This window comes from Lynx rufus, unplaced genomic scaffold (genome assembly GCF_022079265.1).
Source record: "Lynx rufus isolate CCGP_SWC_20201006 ecotype Redwood Valley unplaced genomic scaffold, mLynRuf1.p SCAF_12, whole genome shotgun sequence".
In the NCBI taxonomy this organism is placed as follows: Eukaryota; Metazoa; Chordata; class Mammalia; order Carnivora; family Felidae; genus Lynx; species Lynx rufus.
This window is the reverse complement of record NW_025814826.1, coordinates 19,176,945-19,194,701: the sequence shown is the minus strand read 5'-3', so window position 1 is coordinate 19,194,701 and position 17,757 is coordinate 19,176,945. Positions and strand designations below refer to the sequence as shown.

The window sequence follows — 17,757 nt, the reverse complement described above, 5'->3', positions numbered from 1 at the left end:
CAAGCAGGCTCTGCACTGTCAATGCACAGACTGACTTTGGGCTTGATCCTACAAATTGTGAGATCATGACCTGAGCTGAAATCAAGAGTTGGACACTTAACTGAGCCACCTAGGCGCAAGTCAGGTGTAATTCTTATCTTTGTTCCTCTATAATGTTTTTCCTTCAGTTTCTTTCAGGTTGTTTTCATTATCTTTGATTTTCTGAAGTTTGAAAATGACATGCCTCAGTATAATTTTTTGGTATTTATCTTACTTGGTAATCCTGAGCTTCTTCAATCCATGGTTTGGTGTCTGATATTAATTTGGGAAAATTCTGTCATAACTTCAAATATTTTTTCTTTCTTTCTCTCTTGTCCCTCTGGTATTTCTATACATGTACATTACAAACCTTTTGTAGTTGTCCCACTGTCCCTAGATATGGTTCTGTTTTCCTCAGTCTTTGTTCTCTTTGCTTCTCAGCTTTCGAGATTTTTACTGAAATAACCTCAAGCTCAGAGATTCTTTCCTCAGCCATGTCCAGTATACTAATAAGCTCATGAAAGGTATTTCTCATTTGTTAGTTTTTGTTGTTTAAATCTCCAGCATTTCTCTTTAGTCTTATGATTTCCTTCTCTTTGCTTACATAACCCATCTATTCTTGCTTTATCCATTTGGGCCCTAAACATATTAAACATAATTTTTTAAAACTCATGGTCTGATAATTCCAACATCCTGCCATGTCTGTTTCTGATGCTGTATCTGTTCAAATTGTAATGTGTGGGGTTTTTTGTTTTGTTTTGTTTTGCTTTTTGCCTTTTAGTATGCCTTCTAATTTTTCTTGGTAGCCAGATATGATGTAGTGGGTAAAAGGAAGTGCTACAAATAGGTCTTTTAAAATGTGGCAATGTGGTATAGTGGAAGGGGAAGTGTTCTATACTCCTTTTGATAGGTCCTTATTTTAGTAAACCCATGCCTCTGGACAAACTTAAGTGTCTTTCTTAGATTTTTTCTCCCTCATTAGGTGGGACAGGGTGGGTGGAGTGGACTGAACTTGGGTCCCTTCTCCTACACATAAGAGTTGAACTGACTATAAGTTTGGTACTTTCCTTCTTGTACATTAGCCTCTGTTAGACTCTGAGAAAACCCCTGCAGGTGACATTCTGATTAACTAGTTTTTCCTAAAGTTAGGAGAAGACCAGAATATCCTGGCATATTTGAAAATTGTCCCTGGGGCACCTGGGTTGCTCAGTCGGTTGGGCGTCCAACTTCAGCTCAGGTTTTCATCTCACAGTTCGTGAGTTCAAGCCCCACATTGGGCTCACTGCTGTCAGCACAGAGCCTGCTTCAGATCCTCTGTCCCTCTCACTTTGCCCTCCTTTGCTTGCATTCTTTAAAAAAGAGAGAAAATTGCCCCTTTTCTCCTCCTGCTGGAAGCACAAGAGAATTTTTCCCCGATATTTCTTGTGAGAAGCTAGGTGGTCAATTTCACAAAATTGTAGGGATCCCTAAGACTGGGTCCCCCTGGACTTTTGAACTCTCAGTGGTCTACACTTAGCCTCCAGCAATTTGTTAAATCTAGTTCAGGTTTTCTTACTCTTGCACTGGCTCCCGCAGTGTTTGAGTCTCTGCTCCAGTAAGTTCCAACTCTCTATATTCACCCATCTCCCCAGTGTTAGGGGTAGCAGTTTGCCCTGTGTCCTCTCTCTTCTTCTGTATCCAAGAAGAGTTGATGATTCAGTCTGTTCAGTTTTTTACTTGGCAGCTTCTAAGCACTTTACAGGGGAAACTGGAAGTCCCTGTTGTGCATTCAAAGATGGTAGCATTTTGGATTACTTATATTTTACTTTTTTATCATATATAACTGTTTTTATTTTGAATATTTTTCACTGAGGTATAATTTATATGAAGCAAAACACACAACTCTTAAGTATTCAAGTCGTATGAGTTTTGACAAACACAAAACTCTGCTTTTGACACCCAACTGAGGCATATAGCTAGGGCTATCTAAAGTAAGTGTTAATGTTCAACATCACTGTATCATTAGCAAAGTAGGTTCTAATTTTTCTATTATTACTATCATTGACATATAAGAGAAAAATTCAACAAAGCAAGGCTATATTAACTACTATCTGGAAAGAACTGAAAACGTCTAACACACTGAGATCAAATTAGACTATTTGGGTAAGTCTGTTTTACCGCCTACTGGATTCCATAAGTTAACACAGTAACACTTAAATATTGACAACTCATTGTGGAATTTCCCACAGAAACTTACCTAAACTTGAAGTGCAAATCTCTGCTTCCTAATAACATGAAAATGCTGAAAAATGTTAGAAGAAAATAAATCTGTGAGATATATTACTGCAAAAGAGAATTTATAGTAAAAACTTCCATGTTACATTTTGAGCACAAGATTTGTAAAATCACCAAATGTGTCTGGTTCTTCCAGTAAGAAGGTTATGTAAAGTGATGCAATTTTTGTTTTATGTTACAAAGATTCATATAGTGATTCATCATTTTCAGTATATGTAAAATTAACCTTTTGTTTGTAGGATCCTTTGATTAGCTACTTCACTGCTATAAATATCACTCTGAATTTATACTTCTCATAGGCTTTTTTTGTGTAATATGCTTTTAAACTATACTCTCTTGAGTTTGGGTAAATTATTTAAAAGGTACATTTTGAGACAGCTGTATTTCTTTCTCAATTACCTCTATAAAAATGGGCATGATGTAAGAGAATAGCAAAATTAAATATTTTTGCATAGTGGTCCTTTTAACTATTAAGGACTATGTTTAAAGGATTACAAATGAATGATTATGCAATATTCCCAAGACACCAAAAATGCTAAAGATACAAAAATTCCCAATTGGAATGATTTCAGGGAAGTTAGAAGGCAATTTCTTTAAACAACAACAACAAAATTAATTCTTTTTATTTTTAGAGAGAGAGAGAATCTTAAGTAGGCTACACACACCCAGTGTGGAGCCCAATGTGGGGCTCGATCCCACGACCCTGGGGATCATGACCTGAGCTGAAATCAAGAGTCGGATGCTCCATCAACTGAGCTACTCAGGTGCCCCAAGAGCAATTTCTCTTAATTGTAGGTGAGTAAAGGAGAACAAAAATGGCAGAGAAGAAGCCCAATCATTTTACAGCAGTGAATCCTTTTGGGCATCTGAACAAAGCCATGTAACACAACTCCCTGTCCCAAGTCAATTTCATTTATACACAGAAGTTGGCATATTATTTCAACGTACTCAAGCCACCTAAAACTCGTCTACATATTTCTAGGGTTCTACATAAATGAACAATGACCTTGGGATATGGAATAACCTATAAAAATCCAAAGAATTGTAAACACTGACTTTAAAGGTAAGTGGCAGGAAATCCCATTTTTAAAACAGACCTAATTTCCAAACTACATAAATGAGGAATTAAGTTATTAATTTCGAAACACTTTATTGAAAAAAGTCAAACATCACCAAAAACGTTCCTGTAATTCTCACTCCTGTTTTTCACATAGTGTATGATGTACAAAAGAATGATTCATAAAATATGTAAAGTTTTGTAATATTATGCCTATGGATAATTACTAGTTAACAAGTATGCTAAAAGACACTGGTAATGGTTTTTATAGTGATAAAATTTTACAATAAATCTTTCAAATATTTAAACCACCTTTTAAATGTTCACCATTGCTAAAATTAAATCCAAACAGTGTTTGTTGGCTCTCTCTGTAAATATCTTAAGTTCAGAAATTATTTTGGAATTTAAAAATCTTGAACAGAGAACCTGCTTGCCAGTACCTGCATCATTTAGCACCTCTCCTCAGGTATGCCAAAAATTTGTAATTTTCAGTGTGTGCTATAATGTAACAATGGCTGGGAAACTCTACACTGTACCATATGCAATAAAATAAGAGGTATGGATAACATGAAGAATGTTAGGCAGTCTTCATTTAGACCTCTGAGTTTATTTTGGTAATAGCCATGAAATGGTTCAACTATTCAAAGGGCACACACTTCTTTTCTAAAAGACTTAGCATGCTATGAAAGAAAAAATAAACTTGAAACTTGGAAGAGGTTTTGTTCCCTGAATATTAAATATGTCAGCCTATGATAATCCATATAATCTAATTTTTATGTGTGTCCAAATATTTAAGTTTTATACTTTTATCCCTCACATATACAAATCATTTTTGTAATGACTTTTATAAACCATCACCAATTTAATTTAAAATAATGACAGGAATTAGAGGATTATTAATCTTTTTTTTTTTTTTAATTTTTTTTTTCAACGTTTATTTATTTTTGGGAGAGAGACAGAGCATGAACGGGGGAGGGGCAGAGAGAGAGGGAGACACAGAATCGGAAACAGCCTCCAGGCTCTGAGCCATCAGCCCAGAGCCTGACGCGGGGCTCAAACTCACGGACCGCGAGATCGTGACCTGGCTGAAGTCGGACGCTTAACCGACTGCGCCACCCAGGCGCCCCAGAGGATTATTAATCTTTTTGCTAGTTTTATTTTACTGTAAGAGTTGTATTTCTTGTGATCCAATAAACATCAGCATAATATTTTAAATTTGTTCTTAAAAATATACAATATTGCACTTTAATTTTTGGCAGTTTAATTAAGGAGTGGCTGAGTAAAAAATAAATCATACAGGAGATTAGTTTTTATTTTGCTTTATAATAAGCAAAGAGCTTTGTGTAAAAGCAGAACTTACAGTAGTGCCAAATAAACCAAATATTTACAGTGTCCCTATTAAAGTCTTACCTCTAAAGTAAGATTCAGTGTATTGGATGCAAATATTATTAATCTAACAAAAGCACACTCCCCCACTCCATTTTGATGAACATTTTTAAGCCTAAGGGTAATGGTGTGAAATGCTTCTGTGATTTTTTTCTCAAGAGGAAATACATGGAAAGAATGCTTGTTCCTTAAGCTTTTAAAGTTGGTCTCGAAACTTTCACAATGTTTCCTACATGACTTGAAGAATCTCTACTCTAAGAAGCAGAATTCCAAGACAAGCACTCTTTTTAGTTTTTCTGTATTCTCTTCATAGTGACAAGTCCACAGTTAGTTGGTTTTTAGTATGATTTTAAGGTCAGTTTCCTGTACTTTTCGTAAGACAAGTAAGATACTGTCATTGCATCTGCTGGAATTATTTTTAACTTGTTACATTGTAGCAAAATATATATTTACACTGACCTAGAATTTGCTATTCTATTTTTTAATTCCCAATTAGGTAAAAACTCCAGAAAGCTCAATATTTTTCACTTATTAACTAATTAGAAAAACAGTTTTACACAGCTGTCTGCAAAAGCAAATACTGAGATTTAGGCCTACTTAACAATAACATCAAAAGACCAGAAAGAACATAAATAGAATGTATTTGTAATATAAATACATGACACAGAGACATTCATTTTTGGCACCACCTAAAAAAAAATCCAGTAGTATTTTATTACCCTTCAGATCTTTGGGAATATTTAAACCTTCTAACTATTAAGCTTTTACTTTTCTTACAGAAAAAAAAAATTCGCAAATTTGAATTGGTATTTCAAAAGTAAAGGATCTCCTTGTTATTTCTTAATTTGATCTGCAGAATGAACACTTACTCCAAGTGTTAACTCACAGCCCATGTGTTAACTATGCTTTTACATTTTAATCCTACGAAGAACTGATTATGTCAACCAACGACTTCTCATGGAAAGATGTGATTTCTTCTTAACCACATACCAATTGCATAGTTCTGATCTGAGAACAAAGGTCAAAGTAGAGAGTTACAAAGGCATTAATTTATGTTAACTGAACTGAAATAGGCTGTTGCAAAATAGTCTGTCTTGGGTAGATGTTAGTGTAAACTGAGGGGGAAAAACAGTCATTAGCAAAAAGTTTTCTTTAAAAATAGGTTAATGCTGAGAACAATAGCTTTTAAAATTTGTTTAAAAATAAGCTTAATAAACAATAATACAAATTTTAATCCAAAACTTAGCTCTTTGAAATGCCCTATTTTCTTGCATACAGCAGAAAATACATTTTTCATATTTAACATTACATGTAAAAATGAGGCACTAGTTAAACAGATTTGAATATATTCACACAAACAGGAGTTTCAGTCTCATCTGTAGGCTTGTATTCGCCTCAATGGTTTCTGGATGGCAAACTGTTCACAAAAATAAATCTTCTGAAGGAGGTGCATAAGAGAAACCGACAAATGCATCATCTGCCTCCAGTACACTGGCATTCACTATAGAATAGTCAGAAGACACACACACAGAATACGGAACTGTTTCTTCTGTAAATGCTGCATCAAAGTTCCTGATATCATCTGGTCCCGCCTAAAACATCAAAAGCATATTATTATTCCTCTTAGCTTTTTTTAAAAAATATTTTTGAGAGAGAGAGAGAGAAAGAGAGACAGTGTGAATGGCAAAGGGGCAGAGAGAGGGAGACACAGAATCCGAAGCAGGCTCCAGGCTCTGAGCTGTCAGCACAGAGCCCGACGTGGGGTTGGATCTCACAAACCATGAGGTCATGACCTGAGCTCAAGTTGGATGCTTAACCGACTGAGCCACCCAGGTGCCCCTCATCTTAGCTTTTGTTTTCATTAATTTAGTCTTTCATTAAAACCCCTTCACGAATTTGTGTATTTATTCCCGGCAAGTTTAGATGTCTTCCTACTTCGTCACTTCTTCGAAGCAATTTCTGCTTTTCCTTTCCAGAGTTTATTATTTAGGTGAGGTTATCTGTCCTAACAAAGTTCTTTCTGTTGGGAGCTGTGGGGAGACAAGGGTGGCTAGCCTAACAGAGTCCTTACCTAAGTCAATGTGAACCTCAGGCCCTCCAACTGACTCCCTTTCTCTCTACCCATCACCACCTCTAAGTTTAGAAAAGGAGCCCAAGTAGGTTTTCAAGATGGCACTTTTCACTTGAACTTACAGAAAAATGCTTGCCTGTCAGTTTCTGAACTCTGGGTAGGTAAAGCCTTTTGCTTAAAGAATGAAGGCGTTGTAAATAAAACCGTGCAAGTTAAACACTCTTTGCGCTACAGAGGTCGTTAAGCATTCGCCTGTGACACCTTAGCTTTAGAGGCCTGAAGTGGCCAAGAACCTGGGAAGTAAAGCATGGCAGCTGCTCGATGGCAGCGGTTCTTAATCTTCCTTTACAAATTTGATACAACCTAATGGACTCTCCGCTTCCAATGTATTTGCAGATAAAAGTTGAGATACAAATTCAGGTGACTCACTCTTAGAGCTCATCCCTGAATCTCTAGGTTACCTCTGCTTTAAGGGGCCAAGGGGGCAGGAATCCTTAGCATGTCCAAGTCATCAAGTCTAACTGAGGTAAAAGACAAGGATCCAGAGAAGATATTCTAAGCTAAGGATATAGTTAGTCTGGCAGGTAGGTCTACAAACAGTGGAGCAGAGACAAGGGAAACTCAGAATACTAGATCCCTCAATACGAGAAATTCCCCCACTGAAGAGGAAGAAACTGAATTTAGGTACATATAAAAAATGTCAAATCTTTACATGTTATTCTAAGAAGTATGGGCTCTGGAATAAGACTAAGGTTTGAATTCTAGCTATGAAATTTGCTAGCTATAATTTTTTATATAAACTACCTCTCTGTGAGCTAATTTCTGCTTCTGTAAAGTAAAAATAGTACCACCCACCTGTTAAGGTTTTTGTGAGGATCTGATGTGTGAATACATAAAATTCCCAGAATCTGACATGTAGAAGGTGTTCAGTAAATGATGGCAAATATTCTTCTACTTGATTTTATAGGTATTTTGTGAATGCCGTTATGGGTTGGCTAGTAGTAACAGGGATAATACTGTATTGCTTATGTTAAGAGTTAGGGAGGTTTTGTCTTCAAAGAGCCTGAGCTCAAGTTCTAGTTCTTCAACTTTATTTTATTTTTAAAAAATGTTTATTTTGAGAGAGCGTGCATGAGCAAGCATGTGTGTGTGTGCATGCACAAGCGGGAAAGGGGAAGAGAGAGAGGGAGAGAGAGAATCCCAAGCAGGCTCCGTGCCATCTGCACAGAACTGGATGAGGGGCTAAGTATCATGACCTACCTGAGCCAAAATCAAGAGTCAGAGGCTTAACCGACTGAGCCACCCAGACGCCCCTAGTTCTTCAATTTTAAACTCTGGGCAAACTATTAACCATTTCTGTGACTAAGTTAACTCATCTGTATTATATGGAAAATAGCAGAACTATTTCAAAGAATTGCTGTCAATGTTAAAAAAAAAAAGGATGCAAGTATTGAGAACGTTTACTTAATCATACTCTAGCTTTCTGATCTTTGTTAATCTGTTAAGTGAAAAATGGTAACCTGAGTTTGAACTCTTTTCATATATTTAAAAGCTGTATTTAATCTTCTGTAACTGTGTATTTTGTGTCTTTTGTTCATGTTTCTATTGGTAATTGGTCTTTTTTCTCATTGACTTACAAGAATGCTTTATGTGTTAAAGAAATTTTCTCCAGTTTGTTGTCTGCATTTTTTTTTTCATGTAGACCTTTCTAGATTTAATGTGGCCAAATTTACAATTTCCCCCCCTGTGGCTTCTTGGTTGTGGATCTTGCTTTAAAAAAGTTTAATTAGTCATAAAAAAGCAGGAATCCCAACTGAGGTATCTAACTCTGAAGTCTACATTGTTTCCATTTCCAGTATTGCTTAGGAGTACCTAACTCAACTCTTCAATGTGCCTGATGACCTATCTATTTGAAGATAACTAAAGTCAGTAAGACTTTCAATGTAAAAATAAAAAGAAAATAATTCTTAAAGGCCCTAGGTTCTTACTGCAAACTCTAGAAATTAGGGACAAAACAGTCCTTAATGGAGTCTGTCCTTACTTCTGAAACAGTCACTTCTGGATAAGCTAAATGAAATGAGGCAATCTATAAATGTTCTGTTAATAGGTGTACAATATCACACCTACTAAATATTACCAGCCATGAGCAATGCACTGAAACAAACATTTAACAAAATCTGAGTAGACTAAATACTTTCCTAAAGTATTTTCCTTATCCTGCACTAATCTACTAAAAAGTCTTTCATGAATTTCACAACACCAAAAAACTTTAAATAAAAGAAACACAAGTTCACCCATGACCCTGCAAACCCAAATTAATCTTGGTTTATATTATATTCTCTTCCAGTCCTTATGTGTTATTTTTACTGCTATAATCGTAAGTCACAAAAATTATAACTGCCATTTTTTTTTTAAGTTTATTTATTTTGAGAGAGAGAGAGCACAAGTTGGGTAGGGGCAAAGAGAGAGGAAGAAAGAACTCCACCCAGGCACCCCATAATTGCCATGTTTTTATTTAGCATTATAAGAATTTTCTAAGTGTCTGCTCATTTAAAAAAATATTTGGGGGGGGTAGGTGGGAGGGAGGGAAACAGCGGGGGAGGGGCAGAGAGAGAGGGGGATAGAGGATCCGAAGCAGGCTCTGCGCTGACAGCAGCAAGTCTGATGTGGGCCTCAAACTCATGGGAGATCATGACATGAGCCAGAGTCAGATGCTCAACCTACTGAGCCACCCAGGTGCACCCTTATTTCTGTATTTATTATTATCATTTACTTAATTAGACACTCAAGCACAAGAAAGCATAGAAAGAATAGTGACTTTGGAATAAGGCACAGATTTGAATCCTTGCTCTGCTACTTTTCAAATCAGCTATGTGGCATCTCTGACTTTTATTTCTTCATTTATAAATCATGTATAATAAGGAGGACAGTAATGGCAGTAACCTGGCAGTATGGGGAATAAACTTCATACTGTGATGCATAAAAGTATCATAAAAGTATATATGCCTATATATATAGCTATCAATAGTTTAGTAATATCATTATTGGTCTACTATGGATGATTAAAAAATTCCCTATTGTTCTATATTTATTTCCCCAAATTTCCAACATAATCTTCAATGCAGCTTTCAGCTTTAAAAAAAATTATGTTTATGTAAATTTTTTCTATCAGCTGATTTACCAAGTCAAGCTAACATTAAAATTTTATTTTCCAAAAAGGGATATGACAATTTACATTACTATTAATGTTTGCCTGTGCCTAGTTTTATATCAATGTAGAAAAAAGATGCATTAATGTTACTTAAAATTAAAAAAAATTTATTTAAAGCACAATCCTCTCTAAATCTAGAGGTATGCTTTAATTTTTTTTTTTTTAAAGAGAGAGCATGAGGCAGGGGAGAGGAGCAAAGGGACAGAGAGAGAATCTTAAGGTGGTTCCACACTGAATGTGGATGTGGGGCTCAATCCCATGACCCTAAGATTATGACCTGAGCCAAAATCAAGAGTTGGAGCTTTAACAGACTGAGCCACCCAGGTGCCCCAATTTGCATCTTTTTTAATCTAATGAACTCATCCCTTTCTTATACATGCTCCAAAGAAACATTTCATAATTGCTGTGCTAGGAGATACTTTTACCAGTGCAATGTAGCTATAATCTTATTGGTCATCTTGAAGTTATCAGTATACTAGAAAATGCTGAGAAACAGATTTTTGAAGTATTTAAGGTGCTGATTCAATTTCATTCACATGAGATTTTGAGATCTATTGCCAAAGTTATGATGAGCTATATAGTTCTACATTTCACTATTTATTTATTTATTTATTCCATTTTACTATTTTAGAAAGCAAGATTTGGATATATACTTACCACATTAGGATTAAATGGTGGTGGAATCTTCTTTTGTACAAGATCAGTCCAGCTGAGTGATTCAAAAAAAGGATGATTCTGAATTTCAAGCTAGAATGTTAAAAAAAATACATATATTTTTTATAATGTTGAAAAATATAATTAAGTACTCACTGAAGAATTATATGAAGGCAAACCATTACCACTTTGTCCCTCACTAATTCTTTTTAGGTACATGTTTATGTTATTCATGTAGCAAAATTGCATAGGGGAGAGACTGCCAGAGCAAAACAGGAAAGACAGTTACTTGGAATGACCAACTTAAGTTATATCCTCTTCACAGTAATAGTTTCTTCATAGGTAAAATAAAGATACCTCACAGGTTGCTTTAAGGACCAATGGAAAATATGGAAATAAAAGAGGTATGAAAAGAATAAGGTACTACATGCTACAAAGAACTATAATTATTGTCTGAATGGCAGAGGTAAAAAAGAAGTTAGGCAAAAAGTTTTTTACACAGTGGGGCAGAGGTAAAATCAAGGGGATGAGCTATTTTACCAAAAAAAAAAAAAAATTCTATTCTGGGTTAGTATTATCAAAAGATGGCACAGTATTTATTCCAGTTATTTTCCCTGCAAGGTGACACAGAAGTGTATAAAGTAGGATCCAACCTAGTTTGGTGGGTTTAAAAAGACATCTTGGAGACTAAGTAATGTTTGATCAGAAGTCTGAAAGATGATAAAAATTAGATAAAAAATGACGGGGAGAACATTCCAGGCAGAATATGAAGGCCCTCATGTGGCAAAGAGGTTAGTTTGATGAAGAAAACGAGCCAAGGGGCACCTGGGTGATTCAGTTGGCTAAGTGTCTGACTCCTGGTTTCAGCTCAGGACAAAAATCTCATGATTCGTGAGTTTGAGCCCCACATCGGGCTCTAAACTGACAGCACAGAGCCTGCTTGGGATTCTCCCTCTTCCTCTCTCAGTCCCTCCCCTGCTTGTACGTGCATGCATGTGCCTGCTCTCTCTCAAAATAAATAAACAAACTTAAAATACAGGGAAGGATTGGGACTGTCACACAAGGTGAAGCCTAAGAGGTAAACTGACATATCATATTGGTTAAAGAATTACATTTAGAATTCTGAATTTTATCCTAGGATTATGAAAAGCCATCAGGGTATTTTAGACACGGGAATGTCACAAATATAAGGGATTTCCGGTTTGTTTTTTTTAAGACCTGAATGTAATAGGAAAATGGACTGGAAAGCCATGGCCAGATTAAGGAAACAGAGATACTGTTGTGGCAAAAAAAGTTGAAAATGGTAAGGGTACTTGGCTCAGTTGGTGGAGTGTGCAACTCTTGATCTCGGGGTTGTGGGTTTGGGGCTCAAGCTGGATGGAAAGATTACTTAAAAATAAAATTAAAAAAAAAAGTTGAAAAAGGTAGGAAAAGTGTAGTCACAGTCAGGTAGAAGAGTGTATAGCTATAGGAAAGATTTAGGAGGCAAATGCAACAGGATCTGGCTGTTGGTTGAATATGGAAGTAAGGAAGAGAGAGAAGTAGAGAATGACTCATATTTCTGACCTGAGGCACACAAAAGGAAGATGGCAGGAGTTCAGCAGTTTTGAATATGCTGTGTTTAAGGTACTAACCAGAAATCCAAAGACTGGTGCTGAACATGTAAGTATTATGAGTCCAGAGTTAAGAAGAGAGGTCTGGACTGAAGTTATAAACGTGTGAGATGAAAACACAGAGATAACCAAAGCCACTGGGCCAACTGAGACTGTCCAGAAAGAGAACACAGAAGAAGAAAAGGGGGTTTAGGCCAACCACAAGGAACCACAACATTTAACCATCAGGTTGAAGAAAGTGGCTTACACAGGACATTACGGAGGAGGGCCTGGAAATACAGAATGAGATGACTGTGGGCTCTTGCAGAAGCCTATGGAACAAGAAAGAGTGTTGGAAGTTTAAATACTGCTGAGAAGGGAAGTTGAGGAATAGAGGGATTTAGCAATTCTAGTAGCTATTTTTGGTAAATTGAGAAATGAGAAGAGGCTGGGAAAGAAAAAAATCAACACAGAAACTTTTATGACGGGAAAAAGTTATTACCCGGCAGGCCAGCATGGTTGAGGGCTTTCAGTTTAAGAAGAGATTTGATAATGTCTCATTATTGCTTGGAATGCACTCTAACAAAAGGAAGCAGTTATCTGTGCAGAAAAATAGCATGCACAGGGTTCCCTGCAAGAAGTCAGGATCCAGTGCAGATGTACAAACTGGCCTTGTCCACTACATTAGGAAGAAGGAAATGACAGCAAGCAGGAGTGTGCAGGTCTTCAAATCTGACAGCGAGGCTGTTAGTTCCACTCTGCTGATTCTACTTTCCCTATAAAACAGAAGGCAAGATCATCTGCTAAAAGTGAAGAAAAGGAGTCTGGAAATTTGGAGAGAAGGTCTGAAATCATTAATACAGACAGTAGGAGAAGCAGCTAGAGAAACACAGGAACATTACCAAGCAGCGATGAAGCACAAAGGAGATTAATGACTAAACTTCATAGTGCTTCCAATATGCCCAGTGGGACAGCCTTCTTCAGCACTGTTTAGCAGCCCAGAAGATGACAAGTGGATTCATCCAGGGTTGTGATTTCTGTCAGCAAATTCCATAAAAGGCCCAAGGGGCAAGAAGATGTGAAGTATTAGAAAGACTGAATAAAACCAATGGACTATGGAATGAATCCAAGCTAGGCAGAAAACTGTTGACAGAGCTACGTACTGGGGAGTGTGGGAAAGGAAAAGCTACAGCAGACAAGTTTGTTATTCACAGCTCAAGTTCATGACTGATAAAAGAATCCCCAAGAATTTGTGAGAAACTTGAGTTTATTTTTTTTTTAATTTTTTTTTTTTTCAACATTTATTTATTTTTGGGACAGAGAGGGACAGAGCATGAACGGGCGAGGGGCAGAGAGAGAGGGAGACACAGAATCAGAAACAGGCTCCAGGCTCTGAGCCATCAGCCCAGAGCCCGACGCGGGGCTCGAACTCACGGACCGCGAGATCGTGACCTGGCTGAAGTCGGACGCTTAACCGACTGCGCCACCCAGGCGCCCCGAGAAACTTGAGTTTAAAAGTCCATGTTGACACACCAACATAACACCAGTAGCTACATAAGCAATTTAATTTACACTAATTTTTTAAAAAGATTTTTTATTTTTAAGTAATCTCTACACCCAAGGTGGGGCTCAAACCCACAACCTCAAGATCAAGAGTCACATGCTACACCAACTGAGTCAGCCGGGTGCCCCTAATTGCCCTAATTTAAAAAAAACCAAAAAACCAAAAAAGACCCACCAAACCTGTAGATTCTATAATTACCTCAGAGAGGTGTCACCAAATTCTCAGGAAAAAAAGTTATTTAATGTTAGTTCAAGGCAAAAGGCATTACCTCAAGCAGACAGGAGCCACTTATAAATTGTTTCAATAAAATGATTTAAAAGTTTAGGTAATCACAAAATTCATGCCACACATTTTTTAAAAAGGGAGGGGAAATTCTTATAAATGAAAAAAGTATATAATAGGGTATGAGGGGTGTCTGGGTGGCTCAGTTGGCTGAGAGTCCGACTCCCAATTTCAGCTCAGGGTTCATGGGATTGAGCCCTACATTGGGCTCCATGCTGAGCGTGGAGCTGGCTTAAGATTCTCTCTCTCTCTCTCTCTCTCTCTCTCTCTCTCTCTCTCTCTCTCTCCACCACTCTCCCCATGTGTGCTCTCAAAATTAAAAAAAAAATTTATATAGGGTGTAAAAGCAGGATGTGAGGGGTGAAGCGGAGAGGCTCAAACGGTCATAAAGATCAAACAAAAAAACATACATGCAAGTGCTTCACGCCATATAAACATGGTAAAAACTGCTGGGACACATGTGCTTTTTTTTCATGGTGTTATTTAAGAGTTACATTCATCCCATTAAATGCCACATAAAATAAGAATTTTTCTTCAAGTCTCAAATAAGCTTAAATACAGTGGTACTGGGAAGGATGTACATACAAAGTCTTCTTTGGCACCGAGTCGATTTTGCCTGTCTTTCTCTAGGAGTTCTTCCAGAATGGACCAGGCTGTGAGGCTCACTCCTGGCCTCAAACTTAGGGGCTTGTGAAGAATATTGTCATACATTTCAGCTACATCTCGGCAATAAAAAGGAGGCTGGGAAAAAAAGGAAAAAAAATTAGTGTTTTTTTTAATTATTATTTTATTTTTAAAGTTTATTTTATTTTTAAAGTTTATTCATTTTGAGAGAGAGAGAGAGAGAGAATATGTGTGCGCACGTGCGTGTGTGTGCAGGGGAGGGGCAGAGAGAGGAGAGAGAGAGAATCCCAAGCAGGCTCCACACTGTCAGCACAGAGATCCATGCGGGGCTTGAACCCACAATGAGATCATGACCTGAGCATAAGTCAGACACTTAAACGACTGAGCCACTCAAGCACCCAGTGTTTTTTTTTTTTTTTTATGTTTATTTTTTAGAGAGAGAGTGTGAGCCGGGCGGGGCAGAGAGAGAATCTGAAGCAGGCTCTTCAATGCCAGTGCAGAGCCTGACACAGGGCTCTAAGCAGGGCTCAAACTCACAAATCATGAGATCGTGATCTGCGCCGAAGTTGGACACTTAACCAACTAAGCCACCCAGGTGCCCCAGAAGTTAGTATTAATTGAACTATACCAAAATGAGGTTCAAAGAATTGGATTCAGCCTTGATCTACAGGAATCAGCCTGGGTCTGGACGGCTGCAGAAATGCAAAGGTTTCTGTGGGCACGTGTACATCTGCAGCATAGTCTCCAATGCAAAGAGGTTGGTTTTTATTTTTTTAAGTTTATTTTGAGAGAGAGAGAGAGAGAGAGAGAGAGAGAGAGTGAGCAGGGGAGGGGCAGAAAAGGAGGGAGGGAGGGGACGGGAGGGGAAGGGAGGGGAGGGGGGAGAGAGAGAGACAGAGAGAGAGAGACAGAGAAAGAAAGAAAATCCCAAGCAGGCTCCGCACTGTCAGCAGGGAACCAGATGTGGGGCTCGTTCTCATGAACCATGAGACCATGACCTGAACCAAAATCAAGAGTTGGGTGGGCGTCTGATTTCGGCTCAGGTCACGATCTCATGGTTCATGAGTTCAAGCCCCACGTCAGGCTCTGTGCTGACAGCTCAGAGACTGGATGGAGCCTGCTTCGCATTCTGAGTCTCCCTCTCTCTCTGCCCCTCCCCCGCTCACGCTCTGTCTCTCAAAAATAAATAATGTTAAAAAAAATTTTTAAAGCCAGCATCATGTAGAGCCCACTATGTGCTCACTGAAATGTTTAGGAACACCCTGCAGACAGGTGTAAACTGCATAATAGTACCTGACAGAAAACCACCAACCTCATCAGAAGCATAATGGAAGAATTATTGCGGAGATTCCACACAGATCAAACATTAAATAATTTCTTGAGACTTTAGAATAAACTAATTAAAACAAAGATTGCTAGGAGAGAAGACCTGAAGATAGTGCTCCTTCCTAAGTACTTGCGGTAATGGCAGTATTATGGGTGTACTCTGCAGAATTACAATTCTATTGCTACAGCTTAAAGACCTGTAGAGCTTCCACATGAGGATTAACTAATCATGCAATTAAGTTTTAAACTCAAAATAATTTTTAAAGTTAAGGGAGTTATAGGCTTGTCACTTTTATTTATTTTTGAGAGAGAGACAGAGCACCAGTGGGGGGAGGGGCAGAGAGAGAGGGAGACACAGAGTCCAAAGCAGCTCCAGGGCTCTGAGCTGACAGCACAGAGCCCGACATGGGGCTCGAACCCATAAGCTGTGAGATCATGACCCGAGCTGAAGTCGGACACTTAACCGATTAAGCCACTCAGGCACCCCATAACATTTTTACTTTTTAAAACTGAAATTAATTTTTTCATTTTTCTATTTAAAAAAAATCTTTTAAAGGTTTGAGAGAAAGAGAGAGTGAGAGCATGCAAGTGAGCTGGGGAGGAGCAGAGAGAGAGAATCCCAAGCAGGCTCCACACTCAGTATGGAGCTCCACATAAGGCCTCAATCTCACCACCATGAGATCATGACCTGACCCGAAATCAAGAGTCAGATGCTTAACTGGGTCACCCTTGAACTTCATTTTTAAATAAAGTCTCATTTATGAAATATATATTTCAAATGTTCCCTTTTGAGGCAACTGCATTTTACATACAAGGATAATATTTTACATTTTCATGGTCCTCTAAAGAAATTTGAAAGGTTCAGAGATAACAGGATGGCAAATATCCAGCAGTTAAAGAAAGTAAGGTGTATCAGGTATTCCAAGTCACTAGCATAACCAGGAAATCGACTCTTTTCATAAGCAAGGGCAAAGAAGAGACAGTGTTGGCTGTCATAGGAATCTATCATTCAAAGTTTGCAACATAAGACAAATGTTCTAACATGTGCCTTATGTGTTAGATTACACTAACAGCTCCCCAGTTTTCAGTGGGGGGGGGGGGAGGGGGGAAGCCCACACAAAACAAGTGAAACAAACAAAAAAACCAAGCCCCAGCTCAGGTCTCAGCTGATGGTATTATTTGGCTTTGTGTGGGCAGCAGCATAGGAGATGAGTGCACAGTTCCCAGCATGAGGTTGCTGGACACTCAGGGGACCACAAAAGGACTCTAGAAACTATTCTAAAAATCTCAAAAAGCCTAAAGAAAAACATGTGTTGTTCCTGTAAGAATATGTAAACTGACTGCCTAAATTGTTTGCTTTGGTTGGAATGATATTAATCAATACAGTAGAACAACTTTTACACATGTTAATCAGAAGCTCTGGTTGGTCTTATGTGTCTTTAATTAATAAAAACCAGGGCAATTGATTTCATAGTGAACATCCCTTTTTTTTTCAATAAAATCTCCCAGACATGGTGTTTATGGTAAAGGCAAGAGAAAGTTCCCAATGGTGGAAAAAGTGGAGCACCAGTGTATTATATCTTATAAAAATAAAACACAAGGCAAAACCCAAAAGATATTATCTTCTGATAAATACAAAAATATTTTTCTTCCCATCTTTTTGAAATTGGGCAGAATGATGACTGGGGTAAAGTGAAT

At 37.8% G+C, this 17,757-nt stretch overlaps 1 protein-coding gene across 5 annotated transcripts in view; it reads right to left on the bottom strand.

Annotated features, from left to right (window-relative positions):
• The window catches only part of SGK3 (serum/glucocorticoid regulated kinase family member 3), a 145,885-nt gene that overhangs the window by 712 nt on the left and 127,416 nt on the right, over nucleotides 1-17,757 (bottom strand). For 4 of the 5 annotated variants that reach the window (XM_047073998.1, XM_047073995.1, XM_047073996.1 and 1 more), the window contains exons 15-17: nucleotides 14,695-14,850; nucleotides 10,675-10,764; nucleotides 5,046-6,327 (exon numbers count right to left, since the gene is read on the bottom strand). In XM_047073998.1, the coding sequence (XP_046929954.1) occupies nucleotides 6,157-6,327; nucleotides 10,675-10,764; nucleotides 14,695-14,850 (417 nt within the window). In that variant the 3' untranslated portion in view covers nucleotides 5,046-6,156. Of the gene's footprint in view, nucleotides 1-2,254; nucleotides 2,300-5,045; nucleotides 6,328-10,674; nucleotides 10,765-14,694; nucleotides 14,851-17,757 lie in introns of those variants that run through there. The other variant, XM_047073999.1, reaches the window with a different exon arrangement.